The sequence below is a fragment of the Procambarus clarkii genome, chromosome 56 (assembly GCF_040958095.1).
Source record: "Procambarus clarkii isolate CNS0578487 chromosome 56, FALCON_Pclarkii_2.0, whole genome shotgun sequence".
Taxonomy (NCBI): domain Eukaryota; kingdom Metazoa; phylum Arthropoda; class Malacostraca; order Decapoda; family Cambaridae; genus Procambarus; species Procambarus clarkii.
Genome location: NC_091205.1, coordinates 30,423,748 through 30,450,015, shown reverse-complemented (window position 1 = coordinate 30,450,015; position 26,268 = coordinate 30,423,748). Strand labels below are relative to the sequence as shown.

General features: G+C 45.3%; 1 protein-coding gene across 1 annotated transcript in view; it reads left to right on the top strand.

Annotated features, from left to right (window-relative positions):
- Window positions 1-26,268, top strand: part of LOC138353238 (putative carbonic anhydrase-like protein 2) — an 867,912-nt gene that overhangs the window by 286,104 nt on the left and 555,540 nt on the right. Inside the window, exon 3 of the mRNA XM_069306124.1 lies at window positions 11,690-11,826. Within this exon, the coding sequence (XP_069162225.1) occupies window positions 11,690-11,826 (137 nt within the window). The remainder of the gene's footprint in view (window positions 1-11,689; window positions 11,827-26,268) is intronic.

The following is a 26,268-nucleotide window of genomic DNA, read 5'->3' as shown; positions in this document are numbered from 1 at the left end:
TGAGTCGTGTGTAAACCGTTTTTCATTCATAAACAGATGATTTGGCGGGTGCATGGAATCACTTTTGGGTCTTTGTTTGGAGGACGGGCTGAAGAAACTCTGCCCATTTGTCTCTACCTAGTCCGGGAATCGAACCCGGGCCACAGGATTACGAGTCCCGCGCGCTGTTCACTCAGCTACCAGACCCCTGTTAAACCCCCTGTGTGAGTGGGTGCTTGTGTGTGTGAAGGGAAGGGAACTATGAGTAGAAAGCGCAGCCATTAGGGCTATGTAGCACTTGGAAGGGGTCAGCATAAGGATTTGGAATAGGACGAGGGAAAGGAATGAGGCCCAACTACTTGAACGGTCGGGGATTGAACGAAGCACTTGTTCCTGAAGTGTTTGAACGAAATCAGTTGTCTGTAAACCGTTTTTCATTCGTAAACAGGTGGTTTGGCGGGTGCATGGAATTACTTTTAGCTTTCTGTTTGGATGACAGGTTGCGACTCACAACTGATTTCGTTCGAACACTTCCGGTGCTTCACTGACGAATTTTGTTCGAACCACAACGCTGTAAATGCTTCACCGACGTACTAAAAATACAAATAATCGACAACAGAACCTAAACACCTAACCTAACCTATGCCAATATACGCACAGTATGCTAATATATTATAATATTAATTTATATTTGAGAAAATTCCTGTTTTGAATGTATAGCATGTTAAAATTTATGAATGCGTCTGTGGGGTCGACCGCTGGATGTAATCGACTTGAGTCTAGATCAGGTTGTTGAACCACAACGCTTTAAATGCTTCACCCAGGTACTAAAAATACAAATAATCGCCAACAGAACCTAAACACCCAACCTTACCTAACCTATGCTTAAATATACACAGTATGCTTATATATTACAATGCTAATTTAAATTTGAGATAATTCCTGTTTTGAATGAACAGAATGTTAAGATTTATGAATGCGCCTTTGGGGTCGACCGCTGGATGGAATTGCCTTGGTCTGAGGACGGGTTGCAGTTGTGAGTCGCGTGTGGCAAGTGTTTTCCCGGCGGCTGTATTAACGACCATTTGGTCAATGTTTATGAGGATTTTCTTTAAGGTCAAACGCGGTTACAACTATTCATAGTTTTAGGAATTTAATAATAGTAATTACATCATTTCTTCTGCACTCGTCATGTAACATAACAAAGGAGAACGTTCGTATGTCTACGTGAAACGACACGTGAAACGACACGTAAAACGACACATGAAACAACACGTGAAACGAAACGACCGTCGGACTTGAGTGAGTCCGAGGGACTTGTCGTTATGGTTGTAGGGACTTCCAACCATCCATAAAAGATGTGCACTTCCACTCACAGTCTGACCAGTGCTTGGGCAGGACGGTAGAATGACGGCCTCGCTTCTTGCAGGTCGGTGTTTGATCCCCCGACTGTCCATGGGGTTGGCACTATTCCTTTTCTGTCCACTGACAAACCTTTTTCCTCATATTCCTTCCATGTGTACAGAGTCGTACAGGTTTAATGCTCTGGTGTGATAATTACCTTCTACTCCCAGCCCGCTTCCAAGCTTACATCGATCAGCAAATCTGGGCACTAATCTGAAATAAATCCAGTGTTGCAGCTGTCTATAAAAATACAATTAAAATATCATTAAAAACTATCGGCCAAAATCTTTGCTTTGCAGTCTAGGCCATTCAAAAAAATCTTTGTTGAATGACTAGAATTGAACCATGATAAAAATCCACTGTTAGTAACACACAATATGGTTACCTAGACAAAAGAAACTCACCGGACCTGCTCCTAGAGTTGCCTGTTAAAGGACCCAATAATCTCTACCGTAAGAGGTAGAGATGGTCCCACACGTCATAGTCCGGGATATTGCTGGAGAAGTTGATAAGGTCTAGCATAAGGGACTGGTATGTATGCTTAAGAGACTTCCAGTTGATGGGAAACCTCGTTGAAAACTGCGTAAGAAATCAAGCCTTTCAGGTAGTGGTCGGTAGTCCTTGGAACATCCTTTAAGACGAGTGTACTCCAGGGTAGATGATTGGACTGCTTCTGTAAACTTAGTACCAGAAGCATGCGCCTATACAAATGATTGAACACTTATGCTTTCTTGAGACAAGAAAGGAAAGGTCAAAATAATTTTATCTATGGGACGATGTTGGCAAGTTACCATTGGCTTAGAAAACTAACTGTTGACTATCTAACCGAGCAAATAAATATATTGTCCTAACTAAAAGACAAGAAAACAAAATCCGTCAATTATCACATTGAGTGAAAATGTGTGAAAATCTGTCCTTCACAGGACATGGTACAAATGTTACAGGTAAATGCGCTAGGAAACTAGACGTTATACATCTGTTATACATTAAAAGGTGTTATACATTAGCACAGATGTATAACACCACAACACGCAAATCATATCACTAATAGAGTACTTACATCTACTTGTTCGTAAACTTAACTAAAGTTGTTACACAAAGCTCCAGACGGCACTGTGCTGCACGGTGCACCTGACCCAGTGCTGCACGTGCACCTAGCCCAGTGATGCACGTGCACCTGGCCCAGTGATGCACGTGCACCTGGCCCAGTGATGCACGCGCACCTGACCCAGTGCTGCACGTGCACCTGGCCCAGTGATGCACGTGCACCTGGCCCAGTGATGCACGTGCACCTGACCCAGTGCTGCACGTGCACCTGGCCCAGTGATGCACGTGCACCTGACCCAGTGCTGCACGTGCACCTAGCCCAGTGATGCACGTGCACCTGGCCCAGTTGTGGGTTCAAAGGATCAAATAATCCGTCATCCGGTTCGAAGATGACCAAATAATGTGGGAACCGACCTGTGAGATTTATATTTATTTAATTTATATGAATTTATATTTACGTTAATTTATATACTTCAATAGCAATTTGTATAATGATAAGTGGACTGTATTTCTGCAATAATCTCATAATCTCACAAATCGATCCTCTACACATTAGGGGGGGTTTATTCTTTTTATATATGCAGCCAATCAAACTACAGTAATAGACTACATACATTGAAAAGGTTCCTTATCTTATAGTACAGCAGGTTAGTCCACCAGGTATAACTAGGGTGTAGACACCAAATTATCCTCTTTGAGGTAGCTTCCATTACCCAGTAACTGATGCACAAAGCCTTCCTCGTCTTGACCTGTCAAAAGGGCGCTAGCTGTAAAACCAGATTCTATATATGACAAGCTATATCAGAGAAAACACTATACATGGAACCTTAAAGACCTGGCTTAATTACCTTTAGTTTGAGGCTTCCACGTGCTCTAACCGGGTCACCCTATATAATGACATTAATGGCCATAAATGAAGATACATGGGTTTCGGAAAGAACACTTAGCTTGCTTTGTTGACAGCGTGTTGAAAATGGTACACCTTTGGTTTCCATAACACTACGTCCAAGTAAAATTAACAGGAGCCGTATTTGCTCCTGTGAGCCTCTGGTCTAGTCTCAACAATGGCTGCCCTCCTTCCTCACTCTGACGCCTGGCTTACATTGTCCACATGTCAGAAAGTGATAGAAGGGTCACATTTACTCTACTTTAATATTGATAATTAAGTTAATTTATATAAGATGTTTTATGATGGTAAAGTCCAAAGACTAATGTATTTAAGAATAATTCCCACCATAATAGGTGGTGAATTATAATAGTGTGTGGTGATGATATCCCGTTTTCTTTAGACGGTAATTCCACTACAAGTTACGTTTTCTATGGGTAACTTGTTTATACAATACAGCTATTATCTGTATGATTATTAAATGGTGTCGGATTTTCCGACACCAGTGATGCACGTGCACCTGGCCCAGTGATGCACGTGCACCTGGCCCAGTGATGCACGTGCACCTGGCCCAGTGATGCACGTGCACCTGACCCAGTGCTGCACGTGCACCTAGCCCAGTGATGCACGTGCACCTGGCCCAGTGATGCACGTGCACCTGGCCCAGTGATGCACGTGCACCTGGCCCAGTGATGCACGTGCACCTGGCCCAGTGATGCACGTGCACCTGGCCCAGTGATGCACGTGCACCTGGCCCAGTGCTGCACGTACACCTGGTGTAATGCTGCACGTGCACATGGACCTGGTCCAATGCTGCACGTGCCCCTGGCCAAGTGTTGCACGTGCACCTGGCCCACTACTGCACGTGCAACTGGCTCAGTTCTGCACGTGGACCTGGTCCAATGCTGCACGTGCACCTGACCTACTGCTACACGTGCACCTGGCCCAGTGCTACACGTGCACCTGACCCAGTGCTGCACGTGCACCTGGCCCAGTGATGCACGTGCACCTGGACCTAGAGCTGCACGTGCATCTGGCCCAGTGATGCACGTGCACCTGGACCAAGACCTGCACGTGCATCTGGCCCAGTGATGCACGTGCACCTGACCCAGTGCTGCACGTGCACCTGGCCCAGTGCTGCGCGTGCACCTGACCCAGTGCTGCACGTGCACCTGGCCCAGTACGGCACGTGCACCTGACCCAGTGCTGCACGTGCACCTGACCCTAGTGCTGCACGTGCATCTGGACCTAGAGCTGCACGTGCGTCTGGTCCAGTGCAGCACGTGTACCTAGCCCAGTGCTGCACGTGCACCTGACCCAGTGCTGCACGTGCACCTGACTCAGTGCTGCACGTGCACCTGGCCCAGTGCAGCACGTGCACCTGGCCCAGTGCTGCACGTGCACCTGGCCCAGTGCAGTACGGGCACCTGGCCCAGTGCTGCACGTGCACTTGCCCCAGTGCAGCACGTGCACCTGGCCCAGTGCTGTACGTGCACCTGACCCAGTGCTGCACGTGCACCTGACCCAGTGCTGCACGTGCACCTGGCCCAGTGCTGCACGTGCACCTAGCCCAGTACTGCACGTGCACCTGGCACAGTGCTGCACGTGCACTTGGCACAATGCTGCACGTGCACCTGACCCAGTGGTGCACGTGCACCTGGCCCTAGTGTTGCACGTGCATCTGGCCCAGTGCAGCACGTGCACCTGACCCAGTGCTGCACGTGCACCTGGCCCAGTGCTGCACGTGCATCTGGCCCAGTGCTGCACTTGCACCTGGCCCTAGTGTTGCACGTGCATCTGGCCCAGTGCTGCACATGCACCTGACCCAGTGCTGCACGTGCATATGGCCCAGTTCTTCACGTGTATAATCCCAGTGATTCACGTGCACCTGACCCAGTGCTGCACGTGCACCTGGCCCAATGCTGCACGTGTCTCTGGCCCAATGCTGCACGTGAATATGGCCCAGTGCTGCACGTGCATCTGGCCCAGTGCTGCACATGTCTCTGGCCCAGTGCTGCACGTGCACCTGGTCCTGTACTACACGTGCACCTGGCCCAGTGCTGCACGTGCACCTGGCCCAGTGCTGCACGTGCACCTGGCCCAGTGCTGCACGTGCACCTGGCCCAATGCTGCACGTGCACCTGGCCCAATGCTGCACGTGGCCTAGCGCTCCACATGCACCTGGCCCAGTGCTGCATGTGCACCTGGCCCAGTGCTGCACGTGTACCTAGCCCAGTGCTGCATGTGCACCTGGCCCAGTACTGCACGTGCACCTGACGTAGTGGTGCGCGTGCACTTGGTCCAGTACTGCACGGGCACCTAGCCCAGTTCTGCACGTGCACCTTACTTAGTGTTGCACGTGCACTTGGCCCAGTACTGTACGTGCACCTGGCACAGTGTTGCACGTGCACTTGGTCCAGTACTGTACGTGCACCTGGCACAGTGTTGCACGTGCACTTGGCCCAGTACTGCACGTGCACCTGGCACAGTGTTGTACGTGTCTCTGGCCCAGTGCTGCACGTGCATATGGCCCAGTGCTGCACGTGCACCTGGCCCAATGCTGCACGTGTCTCTGGCCCAGTGCTGCACGTGCATATGGCCCAGTGCTGCACGTGCATCTGGCCCAGTGCTGCACATGTCTCTGGCCCAGTGCTGCACGTGCACCTGGCCCTGTACTACACGTGCACCTGGCCCAGTGCTGCACGTGCACCTGGCCCAGTGCTGCACGTGCACCTGGCCCAGTGCTGCACGGGCACCTGGCCCAGTGCTGCACGTGCACCTGGCCCAGTGCTGCACGTGCACCTGGCCCAGTGCTGCACGTGCACCTGGCCCAGTGCTGCACGTGCACCTGGCCCAGTGCTGCACGTGCACCTGGCCCAGTGCTGCACGTGCACCTGGCCCAGTACTGCACGTGCACCTGACTTAGTGGTGCGCGTGCACTTGGTCCAGTACTGCACGGGCACCTAGCCCAGTTCTGCACGTGCACCTGACTTAGTGTTGCACGTGCACTTGGCACAGTACTGCACGTGCACCTGGCCCAGTGCTGCAAGTGCACCTGACCCAGTGCTGCACGTGCACCTGGCACAGTGCTGCACGTGCACCTGACCCAGTGCTGCACGTGCACCTGGCCCTAGTGCTGTGCGTGCATCTGGCCCAGTGCTGCACGTGCATCTGGCCCAGTGCTGCACGTGCACCTGGCCCTAGTGTTGCACGTGCATCTGGCCCAGTGCTGCACATGCACCTGTCCCAGTGCTGCACGTGCACCTGGCCCTAGTGCTGTACGTGCATCTGGCCCAGTGCTGCACGTGCATCTGGCCCAGTGCTGCACGTGCACCTGGCCCTAGTGTTGCACGTGCATCTGGCCCAGTACTGCACGTGCACCTGACGTAGTGGTGCGCGTGCACTTGGTCCAGTACTGCACGGGCACCTAGCCCAGTTCTGCACGTGCACCTTACTTAGTGTTGCACGTGCACTTGGCCCAGTACTGTACGTGCACCTGGCACAATGTTGCACGTGCACTTGGCCCAGTACTGTACGTGCACCTGGCACAGTGTTGCACGTGCACTTGGCCCAGTACTGCACGTGCACCTGTCACAGTGTTGCACGTGCACATGGCCCAGTGTTGCACGTGCACGTGGCCCAGTGTTGCACTTGCACGTGGCACAGTGTTGCACGTGCACCTGACACAGTGTTGCACGTGCATCTGGCCCAGTACTATACGTGCATACTTTCCAACACTGAAACACTGTAGCTGGTCTGTGTGTATTCTACAGCCATCACAAAATACATTCTCCCGATTTATTCTAAAAAAACGCTCCTTCAAAATTAAACTTCCAAATAAGAGTTGTATCCTCTTATTTATCATTATACAAGTGTACATTATACTTATCATTATACAAGTGTACATTTTATTTATCATTATTCAAGTATACACTAATATTTATCATTATACAAGTGTTCACTAATGTTTATCATTATACAAGTGTTCACTAATATTTATCATTATACAAGTGTACACTAATATTTATCATTATACAAGTGTTCACTAATATTTATCCTTTTACAAGTGTACACTAATATTTATCATTATACAAGTGTTCACTATACTTATCACTATACAAGTGTATACTATATTTATCTATATAAAAGTGTATACTAATACTTATCACTATGCTAGTGAACACTATACTTATCTACATACAAGTGTACGCTATACTTATCACTATACAAGTAAGCAATAAAACTTATCATTATACAAGTGTACACTATACTTATCACTATACAAGTGTATACTATATTTATCTATATAAAAGTGTATACTAATACTTATCACTATGCAAGTGAACACTATACTTTTCTATATACATGTGTACGCTATACTTATCACTATACAATTGTACACTATACTTATCACTATTCAAGTGTACACTATACTTATCACTATACAAATGTACACTATACTTATCACTATACTTATCACTATACAAGTATACACTATACTTATCACTATACAAGTGTACACTATACTTATCACTATACAAGTGTACACGATACTTATCAAGATAAAAGTGTGCACTATACTTATCACTATACAAGTGTACACGATACTTATCAAGATACAAGTGTACACTATACTTATCTAAATACAAGTGTACACTATAAATATCAAAATACAAGAGTACATAATTACTTATTATGCACCGGGTGATTTGTTGAAGATAAAACACATTCCGCTGCACTCTAGTCACTTCCTGTTTTATATTTGTCTATTATGGTGAGCTTGCATAGGGCGGAGGGAGGCTCCGGGCTGACCCACACATTACAGTTGAGAGGCGGGACCAAAGAGCCAGAGCTCAACCCCCGCAAGCACAACTATATGAGTCCATATTGCATGTTGCTTTACCTCATCTTTAAACCCCAATTCGTATGCAACAACACAAATTTACTAAAGGTGTAACTAACATAAATTTTCGGTTTAGGGATGAGTTTTGTGTTACGGTGATGCTGATTAGCATATTTTCCAAGGACAATTTTTGTTTCTCTTCTTCCACCTAATTTCCTTTCCTGTCATCCCCTCTGTTGATCCCTTAACTTGTTTTACCATCAGTCATAATTTCGCCCTTTCCACTCTAATTCCTTTCCTCTTTTCCATCATTCGTCCCTCGGTATTTTTCACTTACCTTCTCTCCTTCTCGGTTCCATATTACCTTTCCTTCTTACTACGTTTTATGCAGCTTTCCTGTCTCTCTTCATTCATTTCATTCCTCTCCTCTCTCTCCCTCTCCTCCCTCCTTCATTCTACATTTCATCCATCCTAACATACCTCCCTCTTCGTCTACTTCTCTTCCTCTGCTTGTTACTTTACCTTCCTTCCCACTGCCCCCTGCCCCTTCCATCTTACCTGCGCCTCTGCTCTCTCCCTCTCTCAGCGTTTCCTTCCCACCTGTGTTCTCACATGATCACGCGAGCTTCTTACCATGGATGCTTATGGCTGATTTACAGTGAGTCCCAACTTTCTCAGTTCTCTCTCTCTCTCTCTCTCTCTCTCTCTCTCTCTCTCTCTCTCTCTCTCTCTCTCTCTCTCTCTCTCTCTCTCTCTCTCTCTCTCTCTCTCTCTCTCTCTCTCTCTCTCTCTCTCTCTCTCTCTCTCTCTCTCTCTCTCGCTCTCTCTCTCTCTCTCTCTCTCTCTCTCTCTCTCTCTCTCTCTCTCTCTCTCTCTCTCTCTCTCTCTCTCTCTCTCTCTCTCTCTCTCTCTCTCTCTCGCTCTCTCTCTCTCTCTCTCTCTCTCTCTCTCTCTCTCTCTCTCTCTCTCTCTCTCTCTCTCTCTCTCTCTCTCTCTCTCTCTCTCTCTCTCTCTCTCTCTCTCTCTCGCTCTCTCTCTCTCTCTCTCTCTCTCTCTCTCTCTCTCTCTCTCTCTCTCTCTCTCTCTCTCTCTCTCTCTCTCTCTCTCTCTCTCTCTCTCTCTCTCTCTCTCTCTCTCTTCTCTCTCGCTCTCCCTTTCTTTCTCGTTTCCCCAGCTCTACCTCCACACTGCATACGTTTTAAAACTTGTTTTATTAAACACACTTCTCACCCGCGTGTGCTAATTAAGATACACCAAAAAGTACCGTCACAAAACTATACAGCAACAGTAGAAAATTAATCTGTTGTCTAATATATTGCTAATTAAAGCTATTCGTGTTAATTTTCCGTAGTGGAAGGCTGTTTTATAACGACAACAATAACATTGTTGAAGTGCTTACAGATGCTCTCTTTTGCATGTGATTGTCATAACATTAGGAGAGTGTTGTTATTGTTAGTGTGAGCAGGGGACGGAATGTGGTTTGTGATGGGGTGATTTTTTTGGTCGGAACAGTGAGCTTAAACTCTCTCCTGTTCAGCGAGCGCTGAATCACTTCCCACCAGCTGAAGAAATAACAACTAAACTGGCAGATTGCTCTTTTTTTGGTCGCTATTATTGCTTGTATTTCTATTGTTGGAGTTATTACAGTATATACTTCTTCTGTTGTTGGTGCAACTGCTGTTTTCACTTCTCTTGTTGTTGGTACTACTGTTGTTACTTCTTCTGTTGTTGCTCAACCACTTGGGCTGGACAGTACAGCGACGGTCTCGCTTCCTGCAGGTCGGCGTTCAATCCCCGACCGTTTAAAAGATTTGGCACCATTCCTTTCACCCCGTCCCATCCCAAATCCTATTTCGAAATCCTTCTTCTCATCCCTTAATAATCCAACAGAGTCCTAATCGCTTGGCGCATTCTCCTGATAGTTTCCTTCCCGTCTTCTGTTGTTGGTGCTTCTGTTAATGGTATTTCTTTATTTTTCTTGAAAGAACTACTGTTGTTATTATTTATGTCGTTGTTGCTAATATAGTTACTGTTGGTGCTACTGTTGTTATTGTTGGTGCTACTGTTGTTATTGTTGGTGCTACTGTTGTTATTGTTGGTGCTACTGTTGTTATTATTGGTGCTACTGTTGTTATTGTTGGTGCTACTGTTGTTATTGTTGGTGCTACTGTTGTTATTGTTGGTGCTACTATTGTTACTGTTGGTGCTACTGTTGTCATTGTTTGCACTACTGTTGTTATTGTTGGTGCTACTGTTGTTATTGTTGGTGCTACTGTTGTTATTGGTGGTAATACTGTTGTTACTGTTGGTGCTACTGTTGTTATTGTTGGTGCTACTGTTGTTATTGTTGGTGCTACTGTTGTCGTTGTTTGTGCTACTGTTGTCGTTGTTTGTGCTACTGTTGTTATAAATGGTCCTACTATTGTTATTGTTGGTGTTACTGTTGTTATTGTTGGTGCTACTGTTGTCATTCTTTGTGCTACTGTTGTTATTGTTGGTGCTACTATTGTTATTGTTCATGCTACTGTTATTATTGTTGTTGTATCTGTTGTTATTGTTGGTGCTGCTGTTGTTAGTATTGGTGCTACTATTGTTATTGTTGGTGCTACTGTTGTTATTGGTGGTGCTACTGTTGTTATTGGTGGTGCTACTGTTGTTACTGTTGGTGCTACTGTTGTTATTGTTACTGTTGTTATTGTTGTTGCTACTGTTTTTATTCTTGGTGTTACTGTTGTTATTGTTGGTGCTACTGTTATTATTGTTGGTGCTACTGTTATTATTGTTGGTGTTACTGTTGTTATTGTTCGTACAACTATGGTTATTTTGGTGCTACTGTTGTCATTGTTGGTGCTACTGTTGTTATTGTTGGTGCTACTGTTGTCATTGTTGGTGCTACTGTTGTTATTGTTGGTGCTACTGTTGTTATTGCTACTGTTGTTATTGTTGGTGCTGCTGTTGTTATTGTTGTTGCTACTGTTATTATTGTTGTTGCTACTGTTGTTATTGATGGTGCTACTGTTGTTATTGTTGGTGCTACTGTTGTTATTGATGGTGCTACTGTTGTTTTTAACGGTGCTACTGTTGTTATTGTTGTTGCACTTTTTCTTATTGTTGGTCCTTCTGTTTTTATTGTTTGTGATATTGTTATTTTTTATGTTAATGTTGCTATGGTTGGTGCTACTTTTGTTGGTGCTAATGTTATTATTGCTGGTGGTACTGTTGATATTGGTGGTGCTACTGTTGTTATTGTTAGTGCAACTGTTGTTTTTGTTGGTGATGCTGTTTGTTATTCTTTATGCTCCTGTTGCTACTATTGGTGTTACTTCTGTTACTGCTGGTGCTACTGTTGTTATTGTCAGTTAATATAATGTTATTTTCACTTCTCACAGAAAACGTTATTTAGAAGTTCAAAGTTCAAATTATGCAAGTTGTTACTTTTTAGGTCAATTATCAAGCATTCTTCTCGTTTTTTTTAATTTATTGTCAGAGTTGTAATTTATACTATATTGTTTATTTTTATCTGTTGACAGGTCCACAGTTTTGGGGTCTGATTAACCCTGAGTGGTCGCTGTGTACCAATGGTCGCCGTCAGAGCCCTATCAACCTGGACCCGTCGCTGCTCCTCTATGACCCTAACCTGCGCCCGCTCCACATTGACAAACACAGGGTAAGTGGCCAACACTCCTCCACAGGCTCTGGCTCAGCCCTACAAATGAAGACTCTGAAGGGGTTTTGTAGACTTTTTCGTAGAATTAAATTCAGATCTTCGTGTTCAGGCTGAGGGTAAGTTCGGTATTTTTTATTTGAGTACAGTTTATGGACATATGTTCGTCAGACGTAAAGCCTAGGGACTTACAGGAAATTATAAAATTTTGCAGTAAACTCGAAAGATAAATTCAGGTATTGCAGTCTCAGTATATTCATTATGTATTATTGGTCGTCAATAAAAGAAGTCTAGCAGAACATACATGACGTGTCTGCTCCCTGAGGGCACGACGTCGTCTCTCTCAGGACAACATTGTGCTCGGAGAGGAAGGTGGGTGAGAGACCCGGGCGCCGCTGGTTACCACCCTCGTTATATATATATATAAATATATATATATATATATATATATATATATATATATATATATATATATATATATATATATATAAATATATATATATATATATATATATATATATATATATATATATATATATATATATATATATATATATATATATATATATATATATATATATATGTCGAACTGTCTGTTTATTTGAGGTTGGGGACCAGATGTGGAGGAGAAGGGGAAGAAAGAGGGAAAAGAGGGGAGAGAGAGAGGATAGAAAGGGGAGAGGGGACATCAAGGGGAGAGGGGACATCAAGGGGAGATGGGAAGGAAAGGGAGAAGGGAAAGGGAGAAGGGAAAGGGAAGAGGAGGGAATGTGGGGGTAGTGGGAAAGAGGAGGTGTGGCAAGGAGGATGGAGGGGAGAGAGAGACTACCCCGGCCACCTCCGGATACCCTACTAGTACTTAAATAAGAGAATGTCTGTCTGTCTGTCTGTCTGAGGCTGGAGGCCAGACGGTTGGGGCTGACGTCACCCAACTTCTCATGATGACACATCGGTGGCATGTGACGGTCACAGGCAGGTCTACCTCGGCCCCTGCAGTGCCTCACTTAGCTAGAACCGGCTCCTGTTGCCACTTCCAGCAACCTTTATACAATCTGAGATTTTGGCTGAGTTTCCCATGGAGATTTTTAGCAGTTTCTAACTGTTCACACCACGCATTCGTGCACACACACACATTAGGTGAGTACGCACACACACACACACACACACACACACACACACACACACACACACACACACACACACACACACACACACACACACACACACACACACACACATACACACACACACACACACACACACACACACACACACATTTAGGGCGCTTTACACTGCCTACGTGAGGCCAGTCTTAGAGTATGCCGCCTCATCATGGAGTCCCCATCTGAAGAAGCATATAATGAAACTGGAAAAGGTTCAGAGGTTTGCAACGAGACTCGTCCCAGAGCTACGAGGGATGGGGTATGAGGAGCGCCTGAGGGAACTGTGCCTTACGACACTAGAGAGAAGAAGGGAGAGGGGGGACATGATAGGAACGTATAAGATACTCAGAGGGATTGACAGAGTGGACATAGACGAAATGTTCACACGGAATAGTAACAGAACGAGAGGACATGGATGGAAGCTTGAAACTCAGATGAGTCACAGAGATGTTAGGAAGTTTTCTTTTAGCGTGAGAGTAGTGGGAAAATGGAATGCACTTCAGGAACAGGTTGTGGAAGCAAATACTATTCATAATTTTAAAACCAGGTATGATAGGGAAATGGGACAGGAGTCATTGCTGTAAACAACCGATGCACGAAATGCGGGATCCAAGAGTCAATGCTCGATCCTGCAGACACAACTAGGTGAGTACAACTAGGTGAGTACACACACACACACACACACACACACACACACACACACACACACACACACACACACACACACACACACACACACACACACACACACACACACACACACACACACACACACACACACACACACACACACACACACACACACACAAACAAAACTCTCAACAAAACAAAACTCTCTGAAACAAAACTCTCAGGAATCATAACGAATGCCGTGTTTCCCCAGGAGTACACAATAATAAGGAAAGAGAGGGAAGGTAGGGGAGGAGGAGGAGTGGCCCTACTCATGAGAAAGGAATGGAGTTTTAAGGAGATGGCCATCCCGGGCTGTGAGGGTTTCAGAGACTACATAGCAGGCACCATGACAATGGGAGGACCAAGGATAGTAGTAGCAGTAATATATAATCCTCCACCAAATGACAGAAGACCCAGTCAAGAGTACGAAAGCAACAACATGGCAGTTAACACTATAATTGAGAGGGCAGCCTCTTCTGCCTGTAGAAATAGATCCCACCTGGTCATCATGGGGGACTTCAATCACGGCAGGATTGATTGGGAGAACAAGGAACCGCACGGAGGCGAGGATACGTGGAGAGCCAAACTACTGGAGGTGGCGACTAGAAACTTCTTAACCCAGCATGTCAGTGAACCCACAAGGATGAGAGGAAATGATGAACCAGCGAGACTCGACCTGGTTTTCACCCTGAACGACTCTGACATAAGAGAAATCAGTTTTGAGGACCCAGTAGGAATGAGCGACCACAGTGTATTGGTGTTTGAGTACCTGATTGAAGAAGGGTTATTGAACTCGAGAAGGGATACCGAAACCAAAAGGTTAGCATACCGAAAGGGAAACTATGAGGAGATAAGAAAATGCCTAGCAGATATAGCATGGGAAACAGAGCTCAGGGAAAAGACGGCCCAAGATATGATGGAATACATCACGCAAAAATGCAAGGATGCAGCAAACAAGTTTGTCCCAGTCCAAAAGGAAAACAGTGAAATGAAGATGAGAAACCCATGGTTTAATCAGAGATGTAGGCTAGCTAAGCAGCAAAGTAAAAGGGCATGGAGAAACTATAGGAATAACAGGACACTGGAGAGCAGAGAAAGATACCAGAATGCCAGGAATGAATATGTTAGGATGAGAAGAGAGGCAGAAAGACAATACGAAAATGACATCGCAAGCAAGGCAAAGACTCAGCCTAAATTGCTGCATAGCCACATCAGGAGAAAAACAACAGTAAAGGAACAGGTTATGAAATTAAGGTTAGGGGCAGAAGGATTCACTACAAACGACAAGGAAGTGTGTGAGGAACTGAATAAGAAATTCCAGGAGGTCTTCACCTTAGAGCAAGGAGAAATCCCAGAGATAAGAGAGGGAATAGCTAACCAGGAACCACTGGAAGAGTTTGAGATTACCAGCGGGGAAGTAAGGAAGTGTTTACTAGAATTGGATGTGACAAAGGCTATAGGTCCAGATGGAATCTCCCCTTGGATACTAAAGGAAGGAGCAGAAGAACTGTGCCTCCCGCTCTCCATGGTGTATAACAAATCACTAGCAACAGGGGAACTGCCAGAAATTTGGAAAGCAGCTAACGTAGTCCCGATATACAAGAAAGGGAATAGACAGGAGGCACTGAATTACCGACCAGTGTCCCTAACCTGCATACCATGCAAGATGATGGAGAAGATTGTGCGAAGAAAGCTAGTGGAGCACCTGGAGCGAAAGAACTTTGTAACACAGCATCAACATGGATTCAGGGATGGCAGGTCCTGCCTCACAGGGTTACTTGAATTCTACGACCAGGCAACAAAAATAAGGCAAGAAAGAGAAGGGTGGGCAGACTGCATATTTTTGGATTGTCAGAAAGCCTTTGACACAGTGCCACACAAGAGGCTAGTGAAAAAACTGGAGATGCAGGCTGGAGTGAAAGGGAAGGTGCTCCGTTGGATACAGGAGTACCTAAGTAACAGGAGACAACGAGTCAGTGTGAGGGGTGAGGTCTCAGATTGGCGAGACGTTACGAGTGGAGTACCGCAGGGGTCAGTCCTTGGACCTATACTGTTTCTGATATATGTAAATGATCTTCCAGAGGGTATAGAATCGTTTCTCTCAATGTTTGCCGATGATGCAAAAATTATGAGGAGGATTGAAACTGAGGACGATAGTAGGAGGCTACAAGATGACCTAGACAGACTGAGTGAATGGTTCAACAAATGGCTGTTGAAGTTCAACCCGAGTAAATGCAAAGTAATGAACCTAGGTGGTGGAAATAGGAGGCCAAACACAGGATACAGAATAGGAGATGAAGTACTTAATGAAACGAACAGAGAGAAAGATCTAGGAGTTGACATCACACCAAACCTGTCTCCTGAAGCCCACATAAAAAGAATAACGTCTGCGGCATATGCGAGGCTGGCTAACATCAGAACAGCGTTCAGGAACCTGTGTAAGGAATCATTCAGAATCTTGTACACCACATATGTAAGACCAATCCTGGAGTATGCGGCCGCAGTATGGAGCCCGTACCTTGTCAAGCACAAGACGAAGCTGGAAAAAGTCCAAAGGTATGCCACTAGACTAGTCCCAGAACTAAGAGGCATGAGTTACGAGGAAAGGCTGCGGTAAATGCACCTTACGACACTGGAAGACAGAAGAGTAAGGGGAGACATGATCACAACCTACAAAATCCTCAGAGGAATCGACCGGGTAAACAAGGATAAACTATTCAACACTGGTGGGACGCGAACAAGGGGACACAGGTGGAAACTGAGTACCCACATGAGCCACAGAGACGTTAGAAGGAACTTTTTCAGTGTCAGAGTAGTTAACGGATGGAATGCATTAGGCAGTGATGTGGTGGAGGCTGACTCCATACACAGTTTTAAATGTAGATATGATAGAGCCCAGTAGGCTCAGGAATCTGTACACCAGTTGATTGACAGTTGAGAGGCGGGACCAAAGAGCCAAAGCTCAACCCCCGCAAGCACAAATAGGTGAGTACAAATAGGTGAGTACACACACACACACACACACAAGAACTGCCTTTAGAAACTTGTGTAAGGAATCGTTCAGGACCCTGTATACCACTTATGTAAAACCAATCCTGGAGTATGCAGCTCCAGCCTGGAGTCCATACCTAGTTAAACACAAGACGAAGTTAGAGAAGATTCAGAGGTATGCCACCAGACTGGTGCCGGAACTGAGATGAATGAGTTACGAGGAAAGGCGAAGGGAGCTGAACCTCACAACCCTGGAAAACAGAAGAGTAAGGGAAGACATGATAACCACCTACAAAATTTATCAGGGGAATTGACAGGGTGGACAAAGACAAACTCTTTAACGCGGGTGGAGCACAAACAAGGGGACACAGATGGAAACTTAGTACCCAGATGAGCCACAGAGACGTTAGAAATAATTTTTTCAGTGTCAGGGTAGTTAACAAATGGAATGCATTAAGTAGTGTTGTAGTGGAGGCTGACCCCATACACAGTTTCAAATGTAGATATGATAGAGCCCAATAGGCTCAGGAATCTGTACACCAGTTGATTGACTGATGAGAGGCGGAAGCAAAGAGCCAGAGCTCAACCCCGCAAACACAACTAGGTGAGTACAACTAGGTGAGTTCACACATACGCACGCACACACACACACACACACACACACACACACACACACACACACACACACACACACACACACACACACACACACACACACACACACACACACACTACATAACAGGTACAATAATAACTGGAGGGCAAAAAATTATAGTCGTAGTCATATATAACCCCCCCACCAAATGACAGAAGACCCAGACAGGAATATGATAGAAACAACATGGCCACCATTAACATAATAGAGAGAGCAGCTTCTGTTGCCTGCAGGACTGGATCGGGACTACTAATTATGGGAGACTTCAACCATGGAAAGATAGATTGGGAGAACAGAGATCCGCAGGAAGGACCAGAAACATGAAGAGCTAAGCTGCTTGACGTGGCAACAAGAAACTTTCTAAGCCAGCACATCAAGGAATCAACATGAATGAGAGGAGAAGATGAACCAGCAATGTTTGATTTGATATTTACCCTAAATGAGTGGGATATAAGGGAAGTCAAGATGGAAGCAATACATCACAGTGTATTGAACTTTGAGTACCTGGTAGAGCTAAGAATTATCTCCCACCAAAAAGAACTAGGAATCAAAAGGCTGGCATACCGAGAGGGAAATTATGAGGAGATGAGAAGCTTCCTAAGGGAAATACCTTGGGACACAGACCTGAGAGCTAAGTCTGTACAAGATATGGTAGACTGTGTCACCCAAAAGTGTCAGGAGGCAGTAAGCAGATACATCCCGGCCCAAAAGGAAAAATCCGAGAAGCAAAAGAAGAATCCAAGGTATAATAGGGCATGTATGGAAGCAAAGGTACTGAACAAAAGGGCGTGGAGGAACTTCCGGAATAACAGAACACCAGAAAGCAGAGAGAGATACCAGAGAACCAGGAATGAGTATGTCAGGGTGAGAAGAGAAGCAGAGAAAAGTTATGAAAATGATATAGCAAACAAAGCCAAGACCGAACCAAAGCTACTCCACAGTCACATCAGAAGGAAAATAACAGTGAAAGAACAGGTAGTGAAACTTAGGGCAGGCGAGGACAGGTATACAGAGAATGACAAAGAGGTGTGTGAAGAACTCAACAAGAGGTTCCAGGAGGTCTTCACAGCAGAACAAGGTGAGGTCACTATGCTAGGAGAAAGGGAAGTAAACCAGGCGGCCTTGGAAGGGTTCGAAATTACGAGAGAGGAGATCAAGAGACACCTGCTGGATTTGGATGTTAGAAAGGCTGTTGGTCCAGACGGGATCTCGTCATGGGTACTGAAAGAGTGTGCAGAGGCACTTTGCTTGCCAATCTCCATAGTGTATTGTAGGTCCCTGGAGATGGGAGACCTACCAGAAATACGGAAGACCGCGAATGTGGTCCCAATATACAAAAAAGGGCGACAGGCAAGAGACACTGAACTACAGGCCAATGTCCTTAACTTGTATACCATGCAAGGTGATGGAGAAGATCGTGAGAAAAAACCTGGTAACACATCTGGAGAGAAGGGACTTCGTGACAAATCGCCAACATGGGTTCAGGGAGGGTAAATCTTGCCTGACTGGCTTAATAGAATTCTACGACCAGGTGACAAAGATTAAGCAAGAAAGAGGGGGCTGGGCGGACTGCATTTTCTTGGATTGTCGTAAAGCCTTTGACACAGTACCGCATAAGAGGCTGGTACATAAGCTGGAGAGACAGGCAGGTGTAGCTGGTAAGGAGCTCCAGTGGATACGGGAGTACCTAAGCAATAGGAAGCAGAGAGTTACGGTGAGGGGTGAGACCTCCGATTGGCGTGAAGTCACCAATGGAGTCCCACAGGGCTCTGTACTCGGTACTATCTTGTTTCTGATATATGTAAATGATCTCCCGGAGGGCATAGATTCATTTTTCTCAATGTTTGCGGACGATGCCAAAATTATGAGAAGGATTAAGACAGAAGAGGACTGTTCGAGGCTTCAAGAAGACCTAGACAACTGAAGGAATGGTCGAACAAATGGTTGTTAGAGTTTAACCCAACCAAATGTAATGTTATGAAAATAGGTGTAGGGAGCAGAAGGCCAGATACAAGGTATCATCTGGGAGTGGAAATTCTTCAGGAATCAGAGAAAGAAAAAGACTTGGGGGTTGATATCACGCCAGACCTGTCTCCTGCAGCCCATATCAAGAGGATCACGTCAGTGGCATATGCCAGGCTGGCCAACATACGAACGGCATTCAGAAACGTGTGTAAAGAATCATTCAGAACTTTGTATACCACATATGTCAGCCCAATCCTGGAGTATGCAGCCCCAGCATGGAGTCCATATCTTGTCAGGGATAAGACTAAACTGGAAAAGGTTTGCCACCAGACTAGTACTTGAACTGAGAGGTATGAGCTACGAGGATCGAGAGACTACGGGAATTAATCCTCACTTGGCTGGAAGACAGAAGAGTTAGGGGGGACATGATCATCACATTCAAGATTCTGAAGGGAATTGATAGGGTGGATAAAGACAGGTTATTGAACACAAGAGGCACACGCACAAGGGGACACAGGTGGAAACTGAGTGCCCAAATGAGCCACAGAGATATTAGAAAGAACTTTTTTAGTGTCAGAGTGGTTGACAAATGGAATGTATTAGGAAGCAATGTGGTGGAGGCTGACTCCATACACAGTTTCAAGTGTAGATATGATAGAGCCCAATAGGCTCAGGAATCTGTACACCTGTTGATTGACGGTTGAGAGGCGGGACCAAAGAGCCAGAGCTCAACCACCGCAAACACAACTAGGTGAGTACAACTAGGTAAGTACACACACACAAAAAAAAAGTCAGTAGTTTTAAAGTGTTATATGACAGAGTGCTGGGTAGACGGGACACCACGAGCGTAGCTCTCCTCCTGTAACTACACTTAGGTAATTACACACACGTATACCTAGGTGAGTGGACAGCGCTCAGGGGTCGTAATCCGATGTACCAGCGTTCGATTCCCAGCCGAGGCGAAAACTTAATAAGCAGAGTTTCTTTCACCTTGTTATATAGGTACCTTGGGAGTTAGACAACTGCTACGGGCTGCTTTCTGTGTGTATTCACGTAGTTGTATTCATCTAGTTGTGCTTGCGGGGGTTGAGCTCTGTTCTTTCGGGCCGCCTCTCAACTGTCATCCAATCAACTATTACTAACTACTAACTATTTTTTTTACACACACACACACACACACACACACACACACACACACACACACACACACACACACACACACACACACACACACACACACACACACACACACACACACACACACACACACACACATACAGAAAGCAGCCCGTAACAGCTGTCTAACTCCCAGGTACATATGTAGTGCTGAAAGAAACTCTGCCCATCTGTTTCCGCCGGCTGCGGGGATCGAGCTCCAATCCCTGGACCACGAGTAAAGAGCGCTGTCCACTCAGCCACCAGCCCTGTTGCTGAGTGTATGTATATAAATGTGTGTGTGTGTGTGTGTGTGTATGTGTGTGTGTGTGTGTGTATGTGTGTGTGTGTGTGTGTGTGTGTGTGTGTGTGTGTGTGTGTGTATGTGTATGTGTGTGTGTGTGTGTGTGTGTGTGTGTGTGTGTGTGTGTGTGTGTGTGTGTGTGTGTGTGTGTGTGTGTGTATGTGTATGTGTGTGTGTGTGTGTGTGTGTGTGTGTGTGTGTGTGTGTGTGTGTGTGTGTGTGCGTGTGTACTCACCTAGTTGTGTTTGCAGAGGTTGAGCTCTGGCTCTTTGGTCCCGCCTCTTAACCGTCAATCAACTGGTATACAGATTCCTGAGCCTACTGGACTCTGTCATATCTTCATTTGAAACTGTGTATGGAGTCAGCCTCCATCACATCACTTCCTAATGCATTCCATTTACTAACTACTCTGACACTGAAAAAGTTCGTTCTAATGTCTCTGTGGCTCACTTGGGTACTCAGCTTCCATCTGTGTCCCCTTGTGCGTGTGCCACCCGTGTTAAATAATCCATCCCTGTCCACCCTGTCAATTCCCCTGAGAATTTTGTGTGTGGTGATCATGTCTCCCCTAGCTCTTCTGTCTTCCAGCGACGTGAGGTGCAGTTCACGTAGTCTATCCTCATAACTCATGCCTCATCATAACACACTCATGTGTGTGTGTGTGTGTGTGTGCGTGTGTGCGTGTGTGTGTGTGTGTGTGTGTGTGTGTGTGTGTGTGTGTGTGTGTGTGTGTGTGTGTGTGTGTGTGTGTGTGAGAAAAAAATGTTTGTAGTAGACATAAGATGAAAAATAGATTCGTTTGAAAGGCGGAATCCATGAGTTAAAAGCTCGATTCTGAAGGCACAAATAGTAAATACACACACACACACACACACACACACACACACACACACACACACACACACACACACACACACACACACACACACACACACACACACACACACACACATAAACACACGCACACACGCACACGTGGATGCAAACAAGCACACGATGTTGCGAAACGTCTAAATGGGAATAGAAACGAAGAAGAAAGAAATTATTTTTGTCAACAAAGTGTTAGGGATTGGAAAGCTAGTGAAATGGTACATAAAAACAAAGCAACAAAATCATTAGAGGAAGGGGGAGTAAAGGACAAAGGGAAGGGAACAGGTTCCTGAAAATTATATATACCAACATAAATGGGGTGAGATACAAAATACTGGAGCTAAAAGATATAATTTGGCCTTAGGTCCCGGATATTGTTGAACTAACTGAAACGAAACTTGAAGAAATTATTTTAAATGAGGTAGTATTCCCAAGGGACTTCTCAGTTTGAAGACGTGGCGGGAAAACTAGGAAGCGGGAGGAGTGGCTGTGCTGTTGAAAGAACACCTGAAGATAAGAGAGATAATAATAGAAAACTCTCGAGAGGTTGACACATTGCAGGTTTTTAATCAGGAAGATAAACTGATAATTTTAAATGCCAACAGCCCACCAACAAGCAACACATGGACAAAGGAGTAACTGGATGACAAACGAGAGGGCCTCATAATGATCATGAGAGAGATTATAGTAAAAGCAGATAAAGCTGAATCACGATTATTGGTACTGAGAGACTTCAACTTGAAAGCAATAGACTGGGAGGCCTACGAGGCAAGAACAGAGGAAATTTGGACAGGCAGATTTGTAAACCTCATTTGTTAGACATTCGTGTATCAACACGTCAAGCAGGCCACAAGAATGAGGGAAGGGGATGTTCTGTCAGTACTGGATCTAATATTTACCAGGAAAGAAGAAAAGGTATTTGACATTGTGACGGTAACGCGTTGGTGTTCGGCTGTTTCAAAAGCTAGGGGTATGGCCTCGTCACATAAAGAAACAAAAAGAGAAAATCTGGAACTTTCGTCTGAGGTAAGGTAATGGGAAGACACACAAAACACAAGTAAATTTAACAATGAGATTTTAATTACGTTAGAAAAGCAAAACATGAATAAAATGGACATAAAAATTGTAACATAAAATCAATCAATCAAAATAATAAGAATAATCACTGGCAAAATGAAAAGTTACGTTAAGACAAGTGAGTAATATCAAAGTAAATAATATACAAGGAGATATATGGATGCAGGAATATTGGCTTTAAGCTGCCACCTCCCTTAGTACACGTAAGCCAGGCTTAGTCTACCAATGAGACGTGTTAACTTGTGGAAAGCACGGGATATTCTGAGGTCTGTAGGTCGTGGTGGCTCAGACGTCAGCTAGTGTGGCGGGCGGAGGAAGCAGGTGTGACTGGCACCAGCCAATCAGCGATGAGCAGGCGACGCAAAGGTACTTCGCTGGTTTGAGTGGTGGAGGTGGAGCAGGTGTTCCTGGTGCTGAATACGTTTGTTCTCTGGGCAAACCTTGGTGTTGTACTTGTTGGATATATCTTCTATATTAGTCGTATTGTTGTTAGGGACGTACTTAGGAGGGAAGAGCAGGCTCAATCTCTCTTGAAGGAGATTATCGTCACAGACATCCAGTACGTTCCTCCCATGGGAAAGAATGGCCATGTTCTGTTGGACATTAAATATGCTTTGCAAAATAATCTAGAAGAGAATGGGGACATTGAAACAGACTTGTTCCTGGGAAAGGAAGTAAATTAGATGTATGCCAAATTTGGCGAAATGCACGATGAAGAAATTCAAAATCTCATACCAAAACAGAGATGCACGACCAGAAAACAGGATTGGTTCAACAGAATTTGTGAGAGGGCCAGAGAGGAGAAAACAAGGAAATGGGTTCAGTATAGGAGAGGCCTAACCCGCAAACATACCAGCAACACAAGCAAGCAACAAACACATACACAGCAGTGAGGAGAGGAAGGCAGAAAGAAACTTTGAAAAAGGTATAGCAGACAAATGTAAAACAGATCCAGACCTTTTCTATAAATTTATTAATAGCAAGCTGTATGTAATGGATAAAATCCCGAGATTGTGAACGGGGGAACAGGACTACTGAGAATGAAAAATAAATGTGTGAAATGCTAAATAAACATTTCCAAAGAGTATTTGTACAAAATGAGGATTTCAGAGAGCCAGACCAAATGCCAATTCCAAAGCACGCCATAGAATACATAGACATATCTCAAGACAAAATAGAAAATTCCTGAAAGGGTAAGGAAAAAATAAAGCAGTCGGACCCGAAGGAGTTTCACCTTGGGTGCTGCGAGAATGAGAAACTGAGCTGAGCATTCCACTCCAATTAATATGCCAGTCATCCTTGTGCACAGAATTCTTAGCAGATGTAGAAAAAGGCAAACATAGTACATAGGCCAACATAAAAATTGCAGTCAAGAAGAATCTCTAAATTATAGACTCGTATAATTATACGAGTGGAGTGGAGGTTTAACAAGCGTGGTAGTCAAAACCCGAGAATAAATAGTTAAGCCTAATGGGTTAAACACCTACCTTGCGGTTAACTTCCCATGATTTTGGGGCTCAACGACTCCGCGGCCCGGTCCTCGGCCAAGTCTCCTGGTTGCTGGACTGGTTTACCAGGCTGTTGGACGTGCTTGCTCGCAGCCTGACATATGAATCACAGCCTAGTTGATCAGGTATCCGTTGTTTATCGTGTTATCTCTTGAACACTGTAAGGGGGTCGGGCAGTTATGCCCCTTATGTGTAGTGGAAGCGTATTGAACAGTCTCGGGGCCTTTGATGTTGATAGAGTTCTCTCTCAAGAGAATCAATTGCACCTCTGCTTTTCTACGTATGTATTCTCCATATCCTGCCATGCCTCCTGGTCTCATGTCGTGTTATTTCTGTGTGCAGGCTTGGGTCCAGCCTCTCTACTAATTTCCACGCCTAAATTATTATGTATCTCTCCCGCCTGCGCTCAAGAGAATGCAGATTTAGGCACTTTAGTTCGTCCCAATAGTTTAGATGTTTTACTGAGTGGATTATAGCAGTAAAGGATCTCTGCACGCTCTCCAGGGCAACAATTTCTCCACCTTTGAAAGGGGCTGTTATTGTGCAGCAGTACTCCACACTAGAGAGCACTTGCGTCTTGAAAAGTATCATCATTGGCATAACATCTCTAGTGTGAAAGGTTCTTGTTATCCAACCTGTCAATTTTCTTGCAATTGTGATGTCTACTTTATTGTGTTTTATGAAGGTAAGGTCTTCTAACATGAGTACACCCAAATCCTTTAAATTGCTTTTTCGTTCAGTTATGATTTGACTGCGTTTTGTACGTGGTTTCCGTTGTTATATTTTCATTTTTCTGAAGTGTAGGCGCTGGAACTTATCTTCATTAAATATCATATTATTTTATGTAGCCCAATGAACTGCGTTTTGCCTAGCGTAGAGAGTAATGACGTAACGGACAGACAGTATGGTTTTCGAGCAGGAAGATCCTGTGTAACAAATCTACTTAGTTTTATGATAGAGCCACAGAGATACTACAAGAAAAAGGGGAGTTAGGTTGACTGTGTCTATCTGAACCTAAATAAGGCTTTTTCTTAGCCTTTTTTCCAGAACAGGCTCTTAATGATGGAGGTGGCCATGAAAGCAGCCAACTCACAGGAAGCGGCACTCTCCACTAGCCAGCTGGTGGAAAGAAAAAGATCAGTGGTAGCTGTGGGTATTAAAGAGCAGGAAGGCTCCAACAGGACAGGGTGGAATGATAAGGACAACGCAGCAGTGAATGAAATACTAAAGGCACATGGGATGGAAGGGGCTGAGCGTAGAATTGAGAAGGTTTTCAGGCTAGGCTGGTACAAGAAAGACCGAGACCGTGTGTTAAAGATAGTGTTTGCAAACAAGTACACAAAGGAGATGACTCTAACAAGGAAAGAGCCACCTGCAACATGTGGTAGAATTCAAAAAAGAAATACTTCAGAAGGACATGACAAGGGAGGAGAAAGCCATGGTGGCAGAAACAAGGAAGAAGCGCAGGGCGAGAGGGGTAAACCAGGAACTCACAGCTCCCAACACATCATCCCCAGAGGTGAGGAGGAAACCCACAACCATGTACCCAGTAACACCAGAGGGGAGGGCAACCACACCACCCTCCTCTGCATAGAAAACCCCCCTACCCCAAACCCTCCCTGCCCCCACTCAAATGCTAAGCCAAATCTCCCTCCCCCCACACCCCATTCCACCCTGCTACCCCTCCCCTCCCCCTGCCATGTCCTCCCCCCCCCCTCCCCCATTTTCCTTCCGGTCCTCCCTTCCCCTTCATCCCATACCCTCCCTGTCACCCCCCCCCCACTTCACTTGATCCCCCGCCCCTCATCCCAGTATCCTCTGCAACCCTGTTATCCACCTCACAAATCCTCATACCCATGGAACAGCTTCCTCCACCAGCAGAACACTCACCAAGGAGGCGATTTGAGAAGGGACAGAAGAAAGTGAGCCTCAAGGCAATGTACACTAACATAGATGGAATTACAAATAAAGCAAAGGAGCTTGGAGAAGGGGTACCTGAGGAAAACCCAGACATAATAGCTCTCACAGAAATGAAGCTAACGAAAACCATACCAAATGCAGTGTTCCCACAGGAATATTATGTTA